The 25,410-nt window shown below is 41.5% G+C and overlaps 1 protein-coding gene across 1 annotated transcript; it reads left to right on the top strand.

Annotated features, from left to right (window-relative positions):
- Positions 1-12,052: 12,052 nt before the first annotated feature.
- dek (DEK proto-oncogene) lies at positions 12,053-25,297 on the top strand (the record flags this gene model as incomplete). The annotated part of the gene is made up of 7 exons (XM_068025896.1): positions 12,053-12,223; positions 12,307-12,420; positions 16,525-16,634; positions 18,196-18,290; positions 20,680-20,800; positions 21,871-22,056; positions 25,152-25,297. Coding segments are annotated over exons 1-7 (938 nt in total), but the record flags the coding sequence as incomplete, so codon positions are not given.
- Positions 25,298-25,410: the final 113 nt, after the last annotated feature.

Genomic DNA, 25,410 nt, shown 5'->3' with positions numbered 1-25,410 from the left:
TAGGAAGATGACGTTATGCGATGACGTCGTTTGCGCATGCGCAAACTGGTCCTGGCAATCCGGACCGCAGCACATGCGCAGAGGGCCCGAGACCGTGTGCGCATGTGCGCACCGCGGCGCATTCTGATGACGTAGCGTTGTCATCAATCACTTTGTTTGAAAAAAGCCTGCTTAAAAAGGAAAATTTTTTAACATCGCCTGAAGAGAACTGTTCTGGAAGATTCTAGTGACCTGTCTACATGTGCTCGGAGGTTGGACTGTGTGCCAGTTTGGTGCAGTGTGTTTCATCTGCTATTTCTTCATGGGTGGGCAAGTGATCTGCCAGGGTGTGTTTTTTTTTTAGCTGGAATAGAGCTCTGATCCAAAAAAAACCCTTTAAAAATTTTTTGGTTAACCGGTGTATGTGTGTGAAAGGACTACGGTAAAAAAGGGACTTTAAAATTTGGTTAAGGTAGAAAGGGGACTTTTAAAACTTAATGGAATTTTAAAAATTTGATCCGTGTAATATTATTTTGCTTCATTAATAGTTAAGACTTGTTAAACTGTTAATTTTGTTCAGCAAAGAAACCTAGTTAGCATGTTCTATTCTGGGGAAAATAGTGTATCTGATGGAATGTTTCAGTAAGTGGGAAATTTTTTTTAAAAAGTTGTTATCTGTGGAGAAGTGGGACTGAATGAATAATGCACCCCTCCTGCCTCGGTCGTTACAATAGAAAGAAACTGACTCCACTGACAGGAGGATTGGTAATCAGAGGACGCAGATATAGTAAGTAGTGTTTTTTAGGGAGTTCTGTAGTAACGAGGACCAGGGAAGAAGGGCCCTAGAGTAATTGATATTATTTGATATTAAGCATCTTCCAAAAAGTTTAATTTAAAGGGTTAAGTCACGGCAGGAGAACTCAAAGCCGTGGTGTGCTCCTCATGCTCTATGTGGAAAGCCGGGAACAATTCCAGTGCCCGGGACCAGCGTGTGTGCAGGAAGTGTCTCCAGCTGCAGCTCCTGGAAGCCCGGGTTTCAGAGCTGGAGCGGCAGCTGGGGACACTGTGGGGCATCCACGAGGCTGAGAGTATCGTGGATAGCACGTATAGAGAGGTGGCCACACCGCAGGCTCAGACTCCACAGGCAGGAAGGGAATGGGTGACCACCAGGCAGAGCAAGAGGACTAGGCACGCAGTGCAGGAATCTCCTGTGGCTGTTACCTTGCAAAACAGATATACTGCTTTGGATGCTGTTTTGGGGGCGGTGGTGGGGGAAGGCCTCTCGGGGGAAAGCAGCAACAGCCCAATTTGTGGCACCACGATTGGCTCTGCTGCACAGGGGAGGAGTCAAAAGTGTGGGAATGCAATAGTTATAGGGGATTCAATTGTAAGGGGAATAGATAGGCGTTTCTGTGGCCGCAAACGAGACTCCAGGATGGTATGTTTCCTCCCTGGTGCTAGGGTCAAGGATGTCGGAGCAGTTACAGGACATTCTGAAGGGGGAGGGTGAACAGCCAGTGGTCGTGGTACACATTGGTACAAAGGACGTAGGTAAAAACAAAAAGGATGAGGTCCTAAAAGCAGAATATAGGGAGTTAGGAAGTAGGACCTCAAAGATAGTGATCTCAGGATTACTACCAGTGCCACGTGCTAGTCAGAGTAGAAATAGCAGGATATATCGGATGAATACATGGCTGAAGAGATGGTACGAGGGGGAGGGTTTTAGATTCCTGGGACATTGGGAGCGGTTCTGGGGGAGGTGGGACCAGTATAAACTGAATGGGTTACACCTGGGCAGGACCGGGATTGATGTCCTAGGGGGAGTATTTGCTAGAGTGATTGGGGAGGGTTTAAACTAAAATGGCAGGGGGATGGGAACCTTTGCAAGGAGTCAGAGGAGGGGGGAATCAAAGACAAGAACAAAAGACAGTAAGGGGAATAAGAAAAGTGATAGGCAGAGGAATCAAGGGCCAGAATCAAACAGGGCAAGTAATGTTAAAAAGACAAGCCTTAAGGCTTTGTGCCTTAATGCTGGGAGCATTCGCAATAAAGTAGATGGCTTCAGGGTGACCAGGGATGGGAAATGAACATCCAGGGGTATTCAGTATTTAGGAAGAACAGACAAAAAGCAAAATGCGGTGGAGTTGCATTTCTGGTTAAAGAGGAAATTAACACAATAGTGAGGAAGGATATTAGCTCTGACTATGTGGAATCTGTATGGGTAGAGCTGAAAAACACCAAGGGGCAAAAAACGTTAGTGGGGGTTGTATACAGACCCCCAAACTGTAGTGGCGATGTTGGGAATGGCATTAAACAGGAAATTAGAGACACATGTGATAAAGGAACATCTGTAATTATGGGTGAGTTTAATCTGCATATAGATTGGGCAAATCAAATTAGTCGCAATGACGGAGAGGAGGAATTCATGGAGTGTATATGGGATGGTTTCCTGGACCAATACGTTGAGGAACCAACTAGAGGACAGGCCATCCTAGACTATTGTGTAATGAGCGAGGAATAATTGACAGTCTAGTTATGTGAGACCCCTTGGGGATGAGCAACGATAATATAGAATTCTTCTTCAAGATGGAGAGTGACGTAGTTGATTCTGAGACTAGGGTCCTGAATCTTAATGAAGGAAACTACGAAGGTATGAGGTGTGAGTTGGCTATGATGGATTGGGAAACGTTACTTAAAGGGATGAAGGTGGATAGGCAATGGCAAACATTTAAAGAGCGCATGGATGAACTGCAACAATTGTTTATTCCTGTCTGGCGCAAAAGTAAAACGGGAAAGGTAGCCAAACCATGGCTTACAAGGGAAATTCGAGATAGCATTAGATCCAAGGACGAGGCATACAAATTCGCCAGAAAAAACAACAGACCTGAGGATTGGGAGCAGTTTAAAATTCAGCAAAGGAGGACCAGGGGATTGTTTAAGAAGGGGAAAATAGAGTACGAGAGTAAGCTTGCGGGGAACATAAAAACTGATTGTAAACGTTTCTATAGGTATGTGAAGAGAAAAAGATTGGTGAAGACAAATGTAGGTCCCTTACAGTCAGAAACAGGGAATTTATAATGGGGAACAAAAAAATGTCTGACCAACTAAATGCATACTTTGGTTCTGTCTTCACAAAGGAGGACACATATCATACCAGAAATGTTGGGGAACACAGGGTTTAGTGAGAGGGAGGAACTGAAGGAAATCAGTATTAGTAGAGAAATGGTGTTGGGGAAATTGATGGGATTGGAGAACGATAAATCCCCAGGGCCTGATGATCTGCATCCCAGTGTACTTAAGGAAGTGGCCCTAGAAATAGTGGTGGTCATCCAAGATTCTATAGACTCTGGAACAGTTCCTACAGATTGGAGGGTAGCTAATATAACCCTACTATTTAAAAAGGGAAGTAGAGAGACAACAGGGAATTATAGACCAGTCAGCCTGACGTCGGTTGTGGGGAAAATTCTAGCGTCTGTAATCAAAGATTTTATAGCAGAGCACTTGGAGAGCAGTGGTAGAATCGGACAGAGTCAGCATGGATTTACGAAAGGAAAACCATGCTTGACAAATCTACTGGAATTTTTTTGAGGATGTAACTAATAGAATAGATAAGGGAGAACCAGTGGATGTGCTGTATTTGGACTTTAAGAAGGCTTTTGATAAGGTACCACATAAGAGATGAGCATGCAAAATTAAAGCACATAGGATTGGGGGTAGTGTATTGCGATGGATAGAAAATTGGTTGGCATACAGGAAACAGAGTAGGAATAAATAGGTCTTTTTCCGAATGGCAAGCAGTGACTAGTGGGGTACCACAGGGATCGGTGCTAGGACCCCAGCTAATCACAATAGATATTAATGATTTTAGATGAGGGAACTAAATGTAGTATCTCCAGATTTGCAGATGACACAAAACTTGATGGGAGGGTGAGTTGTGAGGAGGAGGTAAAGAGGCTTCAGGGTGATTTGGACAAGTTAAGTGAGTGGGCAAATGCATGGCAGATGCAGTATAATGTGGATAAATGTGAGGTTATCCACTTTGGTAGAAAAAAAACAGGCAGATTATTATCTGAACGGCTATAAACTGAGAGGGGGGAATATGCAATGAGACCTGGGTGTACTCGTACACCAGTCGCTAAAGGTAAGCATGCAGGCGCAACAGGCGGTAAAAAAGGCAAATGGTATGTTGGCCTTCATAGCGAGAGAATTCGAGTACAGGAGCAGGGATGTCTTGCTGCAATTATACAGGGCCTTGGTGAGGCCACACCTGGAATACTGTATGCAGTTTTGGCCTCCTTATCTGAGGAAAGATGTTCTTGCTATAGAGGGAGTGGAGTGAAGGTTTACCAGACTGATTCCTGGGATGGTGGGACAGACGTATGAGGAGAGATCGAGTCGGTTAGGATTATATTCGCTGGAGTTCAGAAGAGTGGAGGGGGGGATCTCATAGAAACCTATAAAATTCTAACAGGACTTGACAGGGTAGATGCAGGAAAGATGTTCCCGATGGTGGGGGATTCCAGAACCAGAGGTCGTAGTCTAAGGATACGGGGTAAACCTTTCAGGACTGAGATGAGGAGAAATTTCTTCACCCAGAGAGCGGTGAGCCTCTGGAATTCACTATCACAGAAAGCAGTTGAGGCCAAAACATTGTATATTTTCAAGAAGGAGTTAGATATCTCTTGGGGTGAAAGTAATCAAAGGATATGGGGAGAAAGCGGGAACAGATTACTGTTGGATGGTCAGCCTGCTCCTGCTCCTATTTTCTATATTTCTATTTAAGGTAATTGACAGAAGAACCAGAGGAAAGATGTGTCTTTTTTCATGCATTGCATTATGACTTGGAATGCACTGTCTGAAAGGGAGGTGGAAGCTTTTTCAGTAGTAACTTTCAAAAGGAATTTGGATAAATACTTGATAAGGGGAAAAAAAGTGTTTTTGGGAAAGCATAGGGGAATGGGGTTAATCGGATAGCTCTTTCAGTGAGCCAGCACAGGCAGACTGTTCCGAATGTCGTCCTGTGCTGTAAGATTATGTGGAATTGAAGTTGGTACAAGCTCATGTAGTGTTTCTGAATCATAGAGCTAGAAAGTTGATGGGAAAATTCAGAACAGCAAATTGCATTTAGTGTGGAGGAAAAAGTGCTCTGGAGCTCTTCACAGATGGCTAAGAAAGGTATCGAGCTAGGAAGTGAAAGGTGAGGGGACATGACGAAATTTGTTTGCAGAGATGGGTTTTGAGAATATTTTGGAGTTTGGAGAAGCTTGGGGAAGGAGTTCCAAAGAATAAAGTTTAAGAATGAAAGCTTTACTAGGTACGGTACAGTGAAGGGATGGAATGGTATATACAAGGCTGGAGTTTTAAACCTTGGAGTTTGCTGAGGTTAAATAGATGAAACCGTATAGGGATTTATTGACAAGGATGCAGATTTTAAATTTAATGTGTTGGTGGGGGGATGGTGGTATCAGGAGCACAGGAGTGATCAAGTGGGATGATGTGTAAGGTATGAGTGGTGGCGATTTAGACAAGTTGGAATTTATGGAGGAGAAGGCTGGAAAGCCAACAAGGATGGCATTGTAGTAGTCAAATGTGGAAGTTACAGTGGCATGCGAAAAAAGTTATTGCTGCAGAAAGGTGAATTAGGGGTAGAAGCAGGTAATGTTGGAGGTGAAAGTAAGCTGTGATGTGTAAGTATGTGGTGTTAAAATGTGTTCCAAACAGGGGATTATGAACTGTTTTCTTCAGCTTGAGAGCAATGGGGAGATTGCATCGGTGGTGGGGGCTCAAGATGATTTTGATCTTATTGATGTTGAACTAGATAAAATTAACTCATCCAAGACTTGTTGGGCAAGCAGTCTGACAGCACATTGCTTGGGATTTGAGGGAAGTGATAGTCAGATAGAGCTGGGTGTCATCAGTATACATGTGGAAGCTGACCTATGTGTATGAATGAGGTTGCTCAGGGACAGCATGCAGATCAGAATGAGGAGGGAGCCAAAGATAGATCCTTGGGAAATCTAGAGGTGACCAAGTGGGGAGGGAGGAGAATAATTACTGGAAATGTGTTGGTTGCAAGTAAGTAAGAATGGAACCATGGAAGTGTGGTTCTGTGGAGTTGGATAGCAGAAGAGAGATGTTGATGGAAGATGGTGACTTGGACCATGTCAGATGTTGCAGGTAGGCTAATGCTTCATAATTGCATATTTGCCAGCCATTCTCTTTTTACATGGATGGTCAACTTTTCTATCATTCATACTGTTCATAGGGTAGTCAGAAAATTGGCATGGCTGGTGGCTGCAAGACCAGTGTCTAGCTTTTAGACCAAGGATGGACACTTGTAGCGTGTAACAGGTACTAGAGCAGTGGGCTAATGATTTGAATGCCCTCTTTTTATTAATATGACCTTTGAAGGCTAGAGTTTGTCATTTATAATGTAATGAATCTCAGACCAAACGCCTGAAGCAATAACCAGGAGCTTTAACTGTTGGTGTCAGTGCTTGTTTATCATTTCAGTTTGTGCGAATGAAAGGGCACTTTGCTGTGGAGTTTGTTTAAAATATTGTACACTGTTATTTAAAATTAAAGTTGGAGTTTATAGTAATCATCTTGCACTCAGATTCCCAACCTCTCAAATTATCCATGGCCCGTAATTGACCACAGTCCCATTGTGTAACAAAAAGGTGAGCAGTCTGTCGGTGTTTTTTTACCTTACTGTGCTTCTATTAAAAAGCTTTTTAAAAATTTTTTAATGGGATGTGGGCTTCACTGGCAAGCTCAGCATTTGTTGCCCATCCCTAATTGTCCTTGACAACTGAATAGCTTGCGAGACCATTTCAGAGGGCAGTTGAGTCCGCCACGTTGCTGTGGGGCTGGAGTCATATGTTGGTCAGACCAGGCAGGGACGGCAGATTTCCTTCCCTAAAGGACATTAGTGAACCAGATGGGCTTTTAGGACAATAGTTTCATGACATCATTACTGAGACTAGCTTTCAGTTCCAGATTTTTTTTATTAATTAATTGAACTTAAATCCCACCAGCTGCCATGGAACTTTGGATTACTAGCCTATTGACATTACCACTAAGCCACAATCTCCCCCGGTGAACCCCATTGCCACCTTACTTTGGTATCTTCAGCAGTGAAACAAAATTGGAAAGAGACAAGTTTAATGCTTCTGATGTCCTAACTGTCTGTACGTGTTTACATAAAAATTAAATTTTGATTAGTATTTTACAAATACTTCTTTGTGTGGCATCTGAAGTAATTTGATTTACAAACAGGGTGCATAGTTGCCCACCATCTGCCTTTTTCCCCTTGGTAAGGGTGCCTAGAAATCAGAATTGTTACATTTGGCCCATCATGTCTGCACCTACTCTCCGAATGAGCAATTCACCTAGTGCCATTCCCCTGCCTTCTCCCCATAACCCTGCATATTCTTCCTTTTTCATATAACAGCCTAATTCCCTTTTGCATGCTTCAATTGAATCTGCCTCCACCACACTCAGGCAGTGCATTCCAGACCTTAATCACTTGCTGTGTGATAAAGTTTTTCCTCATGTCACTTTTGCTTCTCTTACCCATTTATCTATATCTGTACCCTCTTGTTCTCGATTCTTTCATGAATGGGAACAGTTTCTCCCTATCTACTCTGTCCAGACCGCTCATGCTTTTGAATACCTCTATCAAATCACCTCTCAGCCTTTTCTCCAAGGAAATCAGTCCCAACTTCTCCAATCTATCTCCATAACTGAAGTTCCTCATCCCTGAAACTGGTCTCATGAATTTTTTCTGCACTCTCTAATGCCTTCACATCCTTCCTAATGTGCAGCTTCCATAACTGGATGCAGTACTCCAGCGGAGGCCGAAGTAGTGACTTATACAGGTTCAATGTAACCTCCTTGCTCTTGTACTCTATGTCCTTATTAATAAAGCCCAGGATACTGTACGCTTTATTAACTGCTCTCTCAACCTGTCCTGCCACCTTCAATGACTTGTGCACATAAACACCCAGGTCCCTCTGCTCCTGCACCCCATTTAGAATTGTACCCATTATTTTATATTGTCTCCATGTTCTTCCAGACTCCTATGTCAGAAGCATGATCAGGATCTGGGAAAACTGCTTGAAAAGTGAAATTTTGCCAACTGTAAATTTAAATCATGATCAGTTGAAATCTATGCTGAGTAATGGTGAGAAATAGTTTGGGTGGGATGAATGTAAAGTGACATTTCACAGAAAAACAAATTGAATTACTGAATGTGATCCCAAAATACTGAGAAAAAAAAATGAAATCCATTTTAATAGAATTCAGCTTATTTATTTATTCTTGAGGCAGTGGCCTTGGTCATGGATCTTTTACTTGGGGCTGATTTTTGTTTGAGCTGTCAGCTGTTCTTGAAGATGTTACTTTTTTTCCAAATTTTGTAGGTTGGAACATGTGTGGTTGTAGTTACAGATTTCATTCATGACTAAGCTGTGTAAGTTTTGTGCTGGGCAGAAGCTGGATTGAAGGGATTTAAACAAAGAATTGCTGGAGATGTAGGCATGATCTGGGAGGTGACTGAGTTTTGGGACCTTGGATAAGGAAAAATTAGAAGGGAAGATGAAGATAGGGTAATATTTGGAGAGGATAAATTGGTTGAAGGTTTTGTTTTTGTAGGTTGGGGATAATGGCAGTCGTTTTGTAGGGGAGAGTGAAGTAGCCATTGACTCTTAGTTAACTTGGAAGCTTGGAAGGGGAGTTGAGTGGGATGGAGGTTGAGAGCAGGAAATCACTGTCTTGAACAAGATGAACTTAAAGTAATGGAAGCAGATGGGGAGAAACTGCAAAATGATATGGGATTAGAGTGGGTAAGAGACTGGAAATGATTAAGGGTTAGAGCCAGGAGAACGGAACAAGCAGAGATGGATGCAAAGATGGTCTTTATTTCAATGTTGAAGGAATCCATAAGCTTGTTGCACGGTGTTTGAGGTGAGAGTAAAGGAGGCAAGGCAGTTGTTGGTCATTGAAAACAGCTTGTGGGGGTTGGGGTGGTATCCTTGGTCTCTGGCATGAACCTAGAATACTTAGTCATTTTGGCTGAGGAAAAGAGATGAGGATAGTTGATATGTTGAATGGCAAATATCCAGTTGTATGTTTGAGTTTGTACCCCTCTGTCTTGAAGGAGTGCAGATGTAGCTGTACTCGGGTAAGTTGATGAAATTGTAAACAGTTACTGACTTGACAGGAACAAAAACATCAAAAGGTTGTGGTGAGGGAGCACTTAAGCAAAGCAACAGCAGCATATGGCGGCGGGGTGACTGGGAGTACTCGCTGACCTGCATCAACTCCTGGTCTGTGACGCATCTCTGTTGAATTCCTTATCCTTGTTTTTAAATCCTTCCATGGCCTCACCCCTCCCTATCTCTGTAACCTCCTCCAGCCATAGAACCCTCAGATCTCTGCGCTCTTTCAATTTTGGCCTCTTGCATATCTCTTGATTTTCATCACAGGCTACCATGCCTATGTTTGCCTAGTTCCGAAGCTCTGGAATTCCTCCCCTAAACCACTCTGCCTCTTTGCCTCTAACTTTCTTATAACTTGCCTCCTTTAGCAGGTTTTTGGTCATCTGTGCTAAAATCAACTTATGTGGCTCAGTACCAAATATTGTTCGATATTGCTCCTTGCTCTGTCTTACTAACTTAAAGACGCTATAGAAATGCAAGTTGTTGTATGAGTGGTGGGGATAGGAATGGTATTGGGCAAAGAAGTGGCCAGCAATAGCTTTATTCTCAACCTTTTGACTGTGATATGGTTGACCATATTATCCTCTTCTGTCGTCCAGCTGGTGAGACTGCTCTCACTTGGTTCAATTATCTATCCAGATGTAGCCAGAGAATTAGCTACATTGGCTTCTCTTCCACTCCTGCCCTGTTACTCTGGAGTCCCCCAAGAATCTATCTGTGTCCCAATTCTTATCTGCCTGCTGCCCCTTGATGACACAATCCGAAAATGCATCAGTTTCCGCATGTATTGTGACGACACCCAGCTGTGTCTTAACCACTTCTCGACCCCTCCACTGTCCCTGATTTGTCACACTGCTTGTCTGACATCCTGTACTAGATGAGCAGAAAATTCCTTCGACTAAATATTGAGAGACCAAAGTCACTGTCTTTGATAAAAGCAAAATACGGCGGATGCTGGAAATCTGAAATAAAAACAAAGCGCTCAAAATACTCAGCAGGTCTGGCACCATCTGTGGAGAGAGAAACAGTGAAGGTTTCAGGTGTGTGACCTGCTGAGTATTTCCAGCACTTTGTTTTTATTTAATTGTCTTTGATTCCTGATACAAACTCTGTTCCATAGCCATCGACTCCATCTCTTTCCTTGGCAACTGTCTGAGGCTGAACCAGATCTTTTCTTGGTGTCGTATTTGACTCTGAAATAAGCAATGTTTCCTCTAATTTTTCTTTGTGAGCAGCCTGTTCATTACAATATGTAGTACATTCAAGGCTGATGTGCAGCTTAGAGGGATCATTGAAATTGAGTTTGTGACCACGTAGCTGCTCTATCACTAAGACTTGCCCCTATATAGCAATGCAAAACTCCACCCCTTCCTCAGATCATCTGCTGAAACGCTCGTCTATGCCTTCGTTAAGTCTAGACTTGATTATTCCAATCGTCTCCTGGCTGACTTCCTATCTTCCACCTTGCATAAATTTAAGGGGCTGAATTTTATGAGGCCTCCGGTGGTGGTGGGGGACTGGATAATTCTTCCGAGAGAGGCCTGCCATGACGCCCGAGGCGGGGAAGGGGGGGTGGGGGGGGGGCGAATAAAAGTTTTTTTGGAGGGGAATGGGCTGTTAATGAATAGACTGTTCCTTGGAAGTGTGGGTGACGAGAGTGAAGATCTTATTTAATGTATCACTTTAATTCCACACCTTTTGTTCCCTTTAAAAATTCATAATTCCTCTAAGGACTTGAAGCCCTTTAAAAATGGCAACTGCGCGATGGCACCAGACGCCATTGCCTGGGGCGAAGTGGCTGCCCCCACTACGTCATCGGTGGCGGCTGCTTCGCCCCCTCCATTTAGATGAGCCCCTACATGAAATATCGTGGGGGCTCAGTGACGGTGCATCCATGCCTAAAGACCGCCGACTTCAAAGCACACTGCTGCGATTTGCAGCGTGCAAATAAAGTTCAGCCCAAGCTCATCCAAGACTTCGTGTGTATCCTAAGTCACACCAGGTTCAGTTTACCCATCGCTCTTGTGCCCGCAGACCTACATTGGCTCCCAGTCTGGCAATGACAGGACGAATGGCCTACTCCTATTTCATACGATCATATCCTATAACCTTAGTTCAGTGAGAGATCATTTGGTAGTGATTTTTGCATTTGAATGTTGCATAAGGGATCAGACTCAAGATGATGCTGTGTTGGAGAGAGTTTCCCAGACAGAAAAAAGCAGTAATTTTTTTTGGAAAAAGAATGTTCTTTTTGAGGAGGGAGAAATTTAATCTTTGAGTGTCCAGAAAGCATGATGCCCTGACCAGCTTCAATAGTAGTGTGCTGGCTTCTAATTTGAAGGCCCTAAGTTTAAAACCTTATCTTGTGTAATATTTTAAATTTTTATCCCACACTATAACTTCAGTGTGTGCAGTGGTGGAAGATTTGTCAAGAGGGCTCCCTTTCAAGTGGTAAACTTCCACAGAAAAGTCATCCAAGGCATTTAAGTTGCCTCCTAATTTGGGAAGATTGAGAAGAAAACCTGACGTACTGAAAAGTTGAAGGAGTGATTTTTATACATTTCTGATACCAAAATGTGTTTGATGTACAGCAAAATTCTAATTGATCTGTGATGTGTACTTTGAAATCTTTGGAAAATGTTAATTTTTCGGTCAAGTTCATTAGTGGAATTTTGCATAAACCCGGTCACTGGCCCCGATAACATATGGAAAGAAAAAATGACATTATTTATGCATTAGTGAGCTTAGCACTAAGTAATTTAAGCAGATCATGATGCATTCATGATACATTTTGTGAAAATACTAATGCTAGCTTCCCAAGTGCTGATGTGAATTTTCTGTGTTGATAGACACTCTAATGTCGACAGAAGCAGATTCAAAGATGGCTGCACTTGAGAAAGGGGGCAAGGCTGAAGGAACAAAGAAGAGAAATAAGCCTGACACTTCTTCCGCAAAAGTAGAAGAAAAAGATGAAAAATTGGAGAGTGAAGAGGAGGAGGAGGAGGAAGAGGAGGAGGAGAGGGGTAAAGTTCAAATCAGTACTGTTGATTTTTAAGAGTTCGACACCAAATTTCATTTACAGGAATACTTTTTTTTAATGTTGCAGTTGGGTTACTAGAAAGAAGTCCCATCGTAGAAGGGAAAAGGGAAAAGAAAAAAGTGGAAAGATTGACTTTGCAAGTGACGCCATCTGCAAAAGAGACGTTTAGTATTCCCGAAGGTAAACATTTCAAAGCTTTATGGTTGTAGTTACCTGGATTTTTGTTGTGCTTGATTTTGTTTGGAAAGCTGGGGGAGACATTGCAGAACTTGGGTGATTTAAATGGGTTGCAGGGAATCCATGAGGAAGCAGGTTATTATACATGATCTGTGGAAGGAGCGTGCATGATGGACTGAGGCTTTGTCATTCCATGCTATTGTTCTTGAGTGAAGCAAATGGGAATACAAATCCTAGAACTGCAGTGTAAAAGTAGGCTGCAGTAATCTACTGTGTTCCGATTTGTAAAAGAGAATTTAAAGGAAAATAAAATTAACAGGCATGAATTGGTGTGCAATATCATGCTAAGCAAAGTCCTTTATAATATCTGGGGAAATACTTTTTAATGTGGAAGTCATGGGCCATTTGCTTTTTTCTCAGAAGCTCTGCGTTGCTGCATAAAGTGCTGCAATTGTGTGATTGAGAAATTTGACCATTGGAAGTAATACTTTTGTAGCAGTTAGATTTTTTTAAAATTCATTCATGGGATGTAGGTGTCGCTGGCCAGGCCAGCATTTATTGCCCATCCCTAAATGCCCTTGAGAAGGTGATAGTGAGCTGCCTTCTTGAACAGCTGCAGTCCATGTGGGGTAGGTACACCCACAGTGCTGTTAGGAAGGGAGTTCCAGGATTTTGACCCAGCGACAGTGAAGGAACGGCGATATAGTTCCAAGTCAGGATGGTGTATGACTTGGAGGGGAACTTGCAGGTGGTGGTGTTCCCATGTATTTGCTGCCCTTGTCCTTCTAATTGGTAGAGGTCGCGGGTTTGGAAGGTGCTGTCTAAAGAGCCTTGGTGCGTTGCTGCAGTGCATCTTGTAGATGGTACACACTGCTGCCATTGTGCGTCGGTGGTGGAGGGAGTGAATGTTTGTAGATGGGGTGCCAATCAAGTGGGTTGCTTTGTCCTGGATGGTGTCGAGCTTCTTGAGTGTTGTTGGAGCTGCACCCATCCAGGCAAGTGGAGAGTATTCCATCACACTCCTGACTTGTGCCTTGTAGATGGTGGACAGGCTTTGGGGAGTCAGGAGGTGAGTTACTCGCCTCAGGATTCCTAGCCTCTGACCTGCTCTTGTAGTCATGGTATTTATATGGCTACTCCAGTTCAGTTTCTGGTCAATGGTAGCCCCTAGGATGTTGATGGTGGGGGATTCAGCGATAGTAATGCCATTGAATGTCAAGGGGAGATGGTTAGATTCTCTCTTGTTGGAGATGGTCATTGCCTGGTACTTAAGTAGCAAGTAACATACGTGCCACACGTCAGCCCAAGCCTGGATATTGTCCAAGTCTTGCTACATTTCTACACAAACTGCTTCAGTATCTGAGGAGTCACGAATGGTGCGGAACATTGTGCAATCATCAGCGAACATCCTCACTTCTGACCTTATGATTGAAGGAAGGTCATTGATGAAGCAGCTGAAGATGGTTGGGCCTAGGACACTACCCTAAGGAACTCCTGCAGTGATGTCCTGGAGCTGAGATGATTGACCTCCAACAACCACAACCATCTTCCTTTGCGCTAGGTATGACTCCAGCCAGCGGAGGGTTTTCCCCATGATTCCCATTGACCTCCGTTTTGCTAGGGCTCCTTGATGCCATACTCGGTCAAATGCTGCCTTGATGTCAAGGGCAGTCACTCTCACCTCACCTCTTGAGTTCAGCTCTTTTGTCCATGTTTGAACCAAGGCTGTAAAGAGATCAGGAGCTGAGTGGCCCTGGCGGAACCCAAACTGAGCGTCACTGAGCAGGTTATTGCTAAGCAAGTGCCGCTTGATGGCACTGTTGATGACACGTTCCATCACTTTACTGATGATTGAGAGTAGACTGATGGGGCGGTAATTGGCCGGGTTGGACTTGTCCTGCTTTTTGTGTACAGGACATAGCTGGGCAATTTTCCACATTGCAGGGTAGATGGCAGTGTTGCAGCTGTACTGGAACAGCTTGGCTAGGAGCGCGGCAAGTTCTGGAGCACAGGTCTTCAGTACTATTGTCGGAATATTGTCAGGACCCATAGCTTTTGCAGTATCCAGTGCCTTCAGTCGTTTCTTGATATCACGCGGAGTGAATCGAATTGGCCGAAGTCTGGCATCTGTGATGCTGGGGACTTCAGGAGGAGGCCAAGATGGATCATCAACTCGGCACTTCTGGCTGAAGATTGTTGCAAATGCTTCAGCCTTATCTTTCGCACTGATGTGCTGGGCTCCCCCATCATTGGGGATGGGGATATTTGTGGAGCCACCTCCTCCAGTTAGTTGTTTAATAGTCCACCACCATTCATGGCTGGATGTGGCAGGACTGCAGAGCTTAGATCTGATCCGTTGGTTATGGGATCACTTGGCTCTGTCTTTCGCATGCTGCTTATGCAGTTTGGCATGCAAGTAATCCTGGGTTGTAGCTTCACCAGGTTGACACCTGATTTTGAGGTGGCATGCCCTCCTGCACTCTTCATTGAACCAGGGTTGGTCTCCTTGTGAATTTTGTTTAGCCAGGTTTTTTTTTGAAAGGGAGAAGAAAAGAATTCTCAGTTTGGAAAATTCTCGTGTTACTGAGAGCATTTCAACAAATTTTAATCTCTTGCAATGAGAAGGCTGCATTTGTACAGAACATCCCCTCCAGTTCTGAAGAAGGGTCACTGACCTGAAATGTTAACTCTACTTCTCTCTCCACAGATGCTGCCAGACCTGCTGAGTATTTACAGCATTTCTTGTTTTATTTCAGATTTCCAGAATCTGCAGTATTTTGCTTTTATTATCCCCTCCAGCTGGATATATTTAATGTCTGTTGCATATGTAAGATTTCAGCTAGTTGTTTCCTCCACTCCTGAAGGTGTTGATTCCTTGCTGAAGTACAGTTCCACACGCATGAGTTGCCCATTGGTATTTCACATAATTGGTCCATTTTTCTTGCATGAGCTGAGATGATGACTGTTGGATCCCATTAATTACACAAAGAGAGACGAAGTCCGACTGTAGCTTTAAGAAACTTTATTGCAGTACTTCTTGGTTACATCATCAGCAAAGCAAACAGCAACAACACCTGGGCTCTCCCTTGTCTCCTCTTGCTTGAGCAGGGAAATCAAGCCTTCCTTATAGTTCTTCATACAAATCAGTGACACCCCCTTTATGTTCCCAATTGGATTACAAACTCTGCAGTTTCTTGGTGTCATGGCCTGATTGGGGTACTGCCCTGTCACCTTCCCTTCTAGCAGTCTCTCATCCCCCCCACCCCCCCCCCCCCCATCTCCTTGGAATGTTAGGCTGATTGCTACACAGTAGGCTGCTATGAAGCGGCTTACAACTGTCCTGTTAGTTTTCTCTTGTTAGTCTACTCCTACTGATAAGCTGTCTGTGCAGCCCTGAAGCTATGAAGTCATTTCTGATAAGCTGTCCCTCCCTGCAGCTCCGAAGTTAGTTTATTAGTAGTACATGATTGATTAATTATTTCACCTTAAATGTCCCCATATTATTCTGTTCTCGAAAATTCTCTTCCCACAGTGCATGAGTTGCCCATTGGTCTTTCACATAATTGGTCCATTTTTCTTGCATGAGCTGAGATGATGACCATTGGCACACTGTTGAACTAAATGGACCATAGCACCAAAGAATGATTCTTTCCTCCCCTAATGTTCACGCATGGGCAGGCACTCCAGCATAGGATGCTGGATAGCAAACACAAAAAGGAATCTGAGCTGTTTTGCTCCCTCGTCGCTTGTTCTTGTAGCGGGTTGCTGAGACCTAAAAGGATATACTGATGAAGTTAGATGAGTAGGGTGGTATGGAGCATAAACATCTGCATTGACTTGTTTCTGTGCTGTAAATTCTATTGAAGTAGCTCTACTACTGCCGCATCTAAGATAACTAATTCAGCACAGCCTGGGGATTGAAGCTGAAGCCTTCCTGGTCTGTAAAGCTCAGCTCCTCCCTGACTTGGCTGTTGTGCTGTTGGTAGAGACCTGATTAGAATACCTTGTTTTGCATAAATACTAGCTATTTGTTTTGGAGTCATTGTGTGAATTCAAAAAAAAGTACAACAGTACATACAGTGAAATATAAATTTTTGTTTTGTTCAGGTAGAGGCACAAAGCTCGGAGAAATTGAGAGGGTACAGTATTTCATGAGCAAAACTAAGGCTGAAGATCTCAAATCTCTTCACAAAATTTTATACAACAGGCCAGGTTCGGTAAGATGATCAAAAATATTTCAGTACTTGGTTGTTTTTAAGTACCTGGTAGATGGGCAAAAGCAAAATAACATATGTTTTTTTTTAGTTTTGGGGCAGATCCTATGTTTAAATGTTTTTTGTGCATGGGAATCGGGTTAATCGGTGATTGATGTACTAGGCAGAAATATGTTCTCTTTTTAAGGAAAGAATTTTCTTTTTGTGCTGGCCGGGCTAATTCCTTGCAGGGCTACAGGTTATCTGGTGCTATTGTACCTGTGTGAGCATTAATAAGTAACAACTAGCAAAGATCCGCAAAACATTTGCTGTCAAATTAGCATCTTGCAACAGTACTTCTTTAAGTACAGATTTCTAGTTATTCTGTCACCGAGGACTTTAACAGAATCAAAGCTTCTCACTCTGGAGAAGCTACTTAAAGCTGTCCATATGTAAAAACAGGCCTAGGAATCAATCCAAATTATGTCAAGAGTCTGGCCTTGTTACTTGTTTTTATAGTCATAGAGTATGAAAATCTAATTGGGAACTGTTTTCACCTGAGTTGAAAAGGCAAGTTTGCATCTGATGGGCTGAATATTATTTGAGGAATAAACACTCTTCCTTGAAATCTGCCTGTTGTAAGTTCAGCATCTATCATTGAAGAAAACAGCTTCCTAACTACCAATCTTGTTCAATGACGCAGTCCTTGTTTAGGATTCCAGTTTTGTAGCAACGTTTATAACTGCTTCTCCTTGAGTCTAAGTTTGTGCAGTGGCATACCCATTAGAGTTAAGAGTGTATAGAAACACTGGAGGGTATAGACTGTTATCATCTTCGTCTATAGAATCAACGCTGATTCTTTCAATCAATGTGACCGCTTTCCTGAAATATTTGCATTTTGAATAATTTGTATCAAATAATTGTCCTTGCCATTTTACCACACTTAACCAATTCCATCATCTCATCCCTTCTATTCCATGCCCTTCCATGCTTCCCATCATGCCATCCTTTCCATCTGTTGCCACCTCGATCCCGCCTATTAATCCCATTCCTCACGGAAGCATGTCTTGAGCCAGGTTAACCTTGGGCTCTGCTTGCGTTCCACTGTTGGTTTTTTTTCTCCATCATGCACCCTCACATGTCTCCGCTTGCGCAAGGCACCCACACCAACAGACGCGCCCCTTACACTGACCAATTAAAACAATCTGGACAGACAGAAACTGAGCAGTATCATAGATGTGTTCAAACATAGGGATAGTATCACAGTCAAATCCGATCTTTTCCTCGCTTGAAGTTCATTCATGCACTGCCAGGAGAGATTAAGAATGAAACTTTACCATTCCTTCCCCACAAACCTTGGGGAGCTGAGGCCCATGACTAACTCAGCATTGACTGACTGGGGATCAAACCCAGGATGCTGTTAGTTTGTGTGGCTCAGCTACTCATTCGCTAAATGCGTTTGCTTTGTTAATAAAACTTTTATTTTAAAAGGGAAGTGATGCTTTTTGATATACTCAGGTTTATGGTCAGTATGTCCTGAAAATGATTTTAAATCCTTCCTAATCAGCTTTTGAATTCTTTCCAGCTTGCCACATTGAAAAAAAACATTCGTCTGTTTACTGGGTTCTCATTTGAAAGTGGCAGTGACCAGCACAAGAAAAAAGAAGAGGTACTGAAAAAGTGAGTGACTAAACATTCAATTCACCCCGTATACCCTACTAAGAGAATAACCTATTATTGGACTAGGATGTTACGACCTCTTGCTTATTACCTAAATCACCAGCAAACATTTAGGTTTAATCTATCTGCACACTTGTTTTCATATTCTGTGAATTAAATTTACAATCTAGGTGCAAGTATACCAAAATTATAAAATAATTGACAGAAAATATTATTTGAAGGTTGAGTTGGCAGACAATAACTGGGAGCTACTGCACATAGACAGAGTTAATAGCATTTGTTCATTCTGTTGCAAGATCACCTTCCACTGGAGAGCCAAATAGAATATGTCAAGCCATAAAAACTGTCTAAGAAATTCCCTTTTCTTTACAGTTCACTAGGAGGACCAATTTAATCATTTATTACTAGCAGAAGGGGCTAGTAGGTTAAAAATTGGATCCTTGTTTGGCATGGAAGGCTTGAAACATCCACTCAGACATTACACTCTTCAAAAAAGAGACATGCAAAGTCAGCACCATGACGATATTATTGCTGAAGACTGAGAAGACTCTTGAAATGGGAGCCCTTCATTATTTTTTGCTTATCTTTAAGAAAACGGGAAATCTATTTATTCTTTTACAAAGTAGTTGATTACCTCTTTTTACTAAAATAGAGATTGTGAAGATGGGTATTAAGTCATTCACTCAATCATCAATGGCTCTTAATGCATATTTAAAAACTAAGAGTTTGCATCTGCTGGTGGCTGAGGTAGGGTTGACTGAAGTAGGTCTGATCAGGATAGGCCGTGGTTTCCAGCTACTCAGTATAGCATTGATAAAACTGTTTGGAATCATGGTTTCAAACAACAAACCAAAATCAAGTGAATATTTTAATATCAACAAAGGAAACAATGCTAACTACATAACCAAAGTGGTAAACCATAAGTCAGAGCTTGAAATTCTGTTCAAACTCTTCTGATTAGAACTGTCTAGTTTTGGTCACAGAAGCAAGGAAAACATTCACTTTCCGAAGACAGTTCGGAGAAGAGCCACAAATCTGATCCCTGACATTAGAGATCTGGGTTATGGAGAGTTTGGAAAAACTTGGACTTTCCACCCTGAAAGGAGATGCCTGCACAATGACTTCATAAGATATTCACATTTTAATTATGAATACATGGAGTGGATTAAGGGTTAGAGTAATAGAGGTGAAACCCTGCTATCAATTGAGAAATAATTGGGTGCTGTGATGGTCTAGAATGATGAGCTTGATGACCTTCCTCGTCCATATTTATCTTGTGAACTCCCACTAAAACAGTGGGAAAAGATCATCTGATTGCTTGGTGCAAATATCAATGAAGTGTTCTCATTCTAGAATAAGTTATTTTTATTTGGAGGCTGAACAAATGACAATATAATTTACCCAGTAAACAGTGCTATTGAAACATGCTGAAGAATGTATCAGTAGTTTGTCGTAATATTTAGGTTTATATTGGAACATTCCAAGTATTTAAGAAAAAAATATCACTTGTGAACAGTAATTACCATTTTTTCCCTTTGTCTCCGATCATGGTTTTTGGTTTAACTTTTTCTTGTGGCTTTTCACATTTTTAATATTTACTTTCTAACATGATTTTCTCAAGTGTTTTTACATTTACTTCTCTTTTTGTCTGGATTGTGATTAGGACTTCATTTAATTAGATTGCAACACATGCATTTCACAATATTAGCCGGGGAAATGGGAGAGGTTGTTTACTATTTCTCATTGTTATTGTCATGGAATTTTTTAAAATTACGTTTGTTGTACCGTAATAGCATGATTTAGAGTTCAGTAGTCTAATGTTTGATACTGGACAAGCAACCAGCAGTTCAAATCCCACCACAGCAAATTGTGTCACTGGTTCCAAAATTGGTAATTTGTGAGGTGGCACCAGAAAATGACCATGAAATATGCTGGATTGTCATGTCCTTCACGGAAAGAAACCTTCCACTCTTGCCTAGTTTGATTGGTGACTCCAGTCCTACACTATGTGGGTGACTGTTAATGCCGTCGGGCAACTGGGGATGGCCAATTAATGCTGTTTTGTCAGCATATGCCAAGAATAAATTTATTTTTTCAAAAAAGCTTGATTTAGCATCAGTTTAAAAATAGACCAAATGCAATACGTACCTGCAATAGAAAGCTATTACTTTTTCCATATGAATCCCCTGTTGAGAATATATCTGTTTCACTATTTGACCAGTTGGATAGAATTCTATAGAAATGGCCTTAAATGCATTTTTAGTTGTTTTACAAGAAGCATTAGTGCTAAAGCTTTTATGGTGGTATTCCCTAGAGTTAACACCTGCACTGCCGTGTTTACATTTGCTTCAGATAGCTTGTTTTCTCTTTTTATCCCCCATAATTATAGGAATCCAATTTCAGCACTGAAGGTGATTTGTACTGTTTTGGACCTGGAGAGAAAAGGCACTAAAGATGAAATTGTATCAAAAATTCTGAACTTCCTGATGAACCCCAAGGCATCTGGGAAGGTAGAGATTCTGAAATCGGAACTGTTTATTTGAAATGAAGCAAAACTCATTATGTAACCTGCTGGACTCATCATTTTAACTGCACAATCTAAAATGTTTAAGTAAATTCCAAGGTACCAAAGCTTTACTGCTTTATTTGTGATTTTTGTTAAATTATACTTTTCCATTATTTAAGCATTTTTCCGGTGAATTTAGCCCACATGCCTGATGCTAGTGTTCAGGAGAAAGTGTACCAGTACACTAACAGCTGATTACAATAAGTATATGCCTCAATAACTGCAGCTTTAACAGATATCCTGGTGACTAATTATCTGAGAGCAGCCAAACTTTTCAGGTGCAAGTGCCCTTTTTAATAGTTGCTATTTACTAGTCATTCAGGTGAAATGTTAACCAAGGTCCTGTCTGCCTGTTCAGGTGGATGTGAAGATCCCAGGGCACTTTTCAAAGAAGAGAAGGGAGTTCCTGTAGTATCCCACTCAACATTTCTCCCCAAATCTACATTTGGTCCCCAATTTATATTGCCAAAAACAAATTAGATTAACTGATTTGATTCTGAATCTCATTTGTCTTTATAGAATCTATTGGTGCAGGCTTTCCACTTTGAGCCCAATCAGGAAATTCCGACCAAAGTGTACTTGAAATGTTGTTTAGGTTACGCTTTGTCTCTGCTAAAATTCATTTGCCTAATCAGATGTAAAATCTTCCATGAGCCAGCTCAATTGGGTAGTGTAATCGAATGCAATAGTTTTACATTTAAAAAGTATTCCTTGATGTATTTGAGTGCGATAACCTTGGCCTCCTATTTTTCATTGACATGGTGCCTAAAAATGAATCTAGCGATTTCTAAAATTGCCATTATTTATATAATCTTATTATGCAACAACTTTGTTAAATAATTGTCTGGCATGTCGTTCTGTGATGTTTAACATTCATATTGTGCCATTAATACAGTTAATTCAGATGAAAACAATAGATTGTCACACAACAGTCAATGCACTTGCTCTTTTCTCGGTATGTGCTTCTAAACATCTTTCTATAAAACTAATATTCTGTTTAAATATATTTGACAGTCATTACCAAAGCCTAAAAAGAAGCGTCAAAAGGGTGGAAAGAAAGAACGCAGCAGCTCTGGGTCCAAGAAGAAATCCAAGGCTGCAACTTTAGAAGAAATTCTTACAGATGAGTCCAGCAGTGAAGAGGAAAAGAAAGAAAAGGGAAAATCTTCAGATGAAAGTGATGTGGAGGAAGAAGTGGAGGTTTGTGTCAGTCATTTCTTGGCTACTTAATGTGTATTTGATATACAGGATTTAACTAATCTATCAAGAGCAGATGACTCTATAATAAAAAGCCTAACCAATCTTTAAGCTAAGATCTACTTAGTTTAAAAGTGATGAATTCTATTTTAAGCACATGAGAGGTCAAGGCACTTGAACCAATAGTTCCAACCCTTTTTATCCCCCCAAAGATTAATAAAATTTTGCTTGCTGTTCACCATACCTTTCAGTCCTTCCTCTCTATAGAAGTATAATAATTGTTTCTCAAACCCATGTATATTTACCTGGTATTCCAACCCCTTAAATCTATTACTCTGGAAACGTTCTTCCTATCACTATTAATTTGACTCCTAGATATCTGAATTGCTCACCATTTGTTTACATTAGTTTTGTCAATTTTTCCTTTTTTAATTTTTGAATACCTTTACATGACCTTCAAATTTCTTTCCCAAAAGAAGACACCAGTACAGTGATAAATTTTCCTCATGTTTCCTTGGTCTTGCGCACTGCAGCGACTGTGCTGAAAACTGTAGTCTTTGTTCTGACTACTGTGTTCAACACAACATTGTTGCTACCAGTCACTTTAGTACCAACTATGTCCACTTGAAATGAGTGCGCATTGCCTTTTACTATTCAACTCTAACTGGAATTCTGTGATTGGCATTCGTAGAGTGTAAATCAGATGTATCCAGCTGGAGTTTGAGAGAGTTTGGGGTGTAGGGAAGCTGCAAGACAGATCAGTTGATTTTGCTGACAGAATGAGAATAACCAGTGCTGTTGCAGTGAATTGAGGTGGTTGGTGAGGGGGAAAAAATCAGTATGATTTGGAGACATATTAGTTACATTTTCTATTCGCGATTATTGAGATTCCATTGTAGAATTCTTGGATCTCTGTCCTTTTAATACAGTGCTGTTTCATTTAATATGATAATTGGCTTCATTTTTATACTTATGCACATCCAAGTTATTTTTACACTCGTCTAAATTAAATTATGTTTGCCACCTATTGGCTAGCTAACCTCAAAGGTCCAGATCCTTCTGAATCTAGGTACTTTGTTCCTCATATCTTTGTCTTTACATGTTAGATCACGTGTATATACTCTGTTTCCATATATATGCACTGATAGAGAGGAAGAGAGGAGGTCTATGATCTGGCTTTCATTTACACAGCTTAGGTGACCTGTCATCTAATGCAAAAGTGTCACACTTGTGCTTATGACTGGAAAAATTTTGCACAGCCCCTTTGAGTATTGACATACTGGTCTGTTTCCTTTTTCTAATAAAAGCATGGGATATTGACAGGAAATATGAATTGTCTTAATTTCCTTTCTGTGGTGAAGGATTAGCCTGTTAATCACTAAATGTTAGTCCTTCAGGCTTTTCACTTCAGAAGGAAAGGCACCAAAGATAAATGTTGAAGTCATGATGTGGGTGATTTTGGAGAAATTGTTCCAATAGAGAGCTTTTTTTTAGGATTACTACAATTACAAATTGTGAAAAATGTTATACTAGCACTCGACCCCACAGGAGGAGACCATAGTAAATAGCATAGAAAAGGTAAATCCAGAATAGTAGTTTGATGTATCCTGACAAGAAGGCACCAGTTCAAGCTGCAAAGTGAAATTTGAGAGATATTGGAACGCTGGGCGGAATTATATCAGCGCTCCCTGGGGGCCTTCGGACACGTAAGTGCTGCCGCATAGATATAAATGGAGGGGCGGAGCATCCGCTCCTGATGACCTAGAGGGGTGGCCACCACGTCCCCGGCAATAGTATCCGGTGCCGGCATCATTTTTAAAGGGCTTGAAGCCCTTCAGGATATATTTATATAGTTAAAGGTGCTGGTGAGCTTAAAAACATTAACAAACTTTTAATGTAACATTGAATCCCCTATCCCACCCCGCCACTGAGTTCTAAACATGTAACTTGACCTATCCTCCCCAAAAATACGCTTTTTGAAATTCTGAACTTTTTCCCCCCTGACGTTCAGGATTTTTGACCCTTAACCCTTCCTGTCATCCCTACAACCAATAGGAATAGTTTTGCATGTTAATATGGCTAATTTCAATATTTTAATGAAGCCCCCACCGCTTCGCAGTGGTGGGGCCGCACCCAGGCCTCGCCACCACTAATATCCGGGGCCTTCTCCTACGTGGTTGGTCCTGGCGGGCTGCTCCTGCTGGCATTTTACGGGCCTCCCTGCCACAACCCACGGTGTCAAGGGGCTGGTAAAACTCAGCCCATTGTTTTTTTCTTACTATAGTGATGAACATGGAGATGTATTTTGTTTTGAGCGATCGACCTGGAATGGATTTTTAGAGGCAAAATCTGAGACACTGTTGGATGAAATGATTGGGAAATATTGAGAGCTCTTCCTCATTTATATCTATCTAGTCATCTGGTCCTGACAGTTTTCTCTTTACATGCTCCAAATTAACTGGACTGACCAACTGATGGACTTAATTCAAAAGTCACAGTTTAGGGCAGGGATCAGCAACCTTAATAACAAGAAGAGCCATTTTTTAAGTTGTCAAAAAGGCAATATCTGAGCCACACTGCTATTACTCAAATGTCAATAACAATGAAAAATGAGACCGACACATTTCAACAACATTTTGAAGGCTTTTACAAAGTTGTTAATTGATACTTTCTCAAAAGTACAATATTAACAAAAGTTTTTTAAAAAAATCAAAGCCATTTAATTACCATCAAAATGGTTTTGATCAGTCAAGCTCTGGAGCTGCACGAGTCCTGACTGAGCCAGTTTGCAGACCCCTATTCTAAGGAATAAAGTCAGACTGTGATTGGGCTGTAATGCAGTCTTTGTAATCTGTCTGAACTCCATGCTGGCCATGTCAGAATAGTATTGCTATTTTATATTTTTACCTGGTAAAACTAGTTATTTTCAGGTAATGCCAGTTAAGGGGATCTGTTCCTTTTTAAATTTGGTTCGAACTCTTATCGACTGGTGAACTGTAAGTTACTTTCATTTTTTGTTAGAAAGCATGCAGAACTGTCCACTGTCACTGAATATTTAAGAAGGAAAGCATTGAGAATCAGTTCAATTTTTTTTCCAGCCACCCAAGAAAGTGTCCAAAAAAGAGAAATCCACACCAAAAGCTGTGCCAAAAGGCAAGAAGGGACAAAATACGAAAGCAACAAATGTGAAAAAAGCTGACAGTAGCACTGCAAAGAAAAGTGCAGCTCCTGCCAAGAAGGGTAAGTAATTATCAAATAGTGAGGTTAACAAACAAGACATTAATGACCAAATAATAGATTTGTGGAATGTTGGTCAAGGGACAAATATTGGTTAGCACCCTGGGGTGATTAAGAAAA

This window comes from Heterodontus francisci, unplaced genomic scaffold (genome assembly GCF_036365525.1).
Source record: "Heterodontus francisci isolate sHetFra1 unplaced genomic scaffold, sHetFra1.hap1 HAP1_SCAFFOLD_2312, whole genome shotgun sequence".
Lineage (NCBI taxonomy): Eukaryota > Metazoa > Chordata > Chondrichthyes > Heterodontiformes > Heterodontidae > Heterodontus > Heterodontus francisci.
This window is presented reverse-complemented; position numbering and strand designations above follow the sequence as displayed.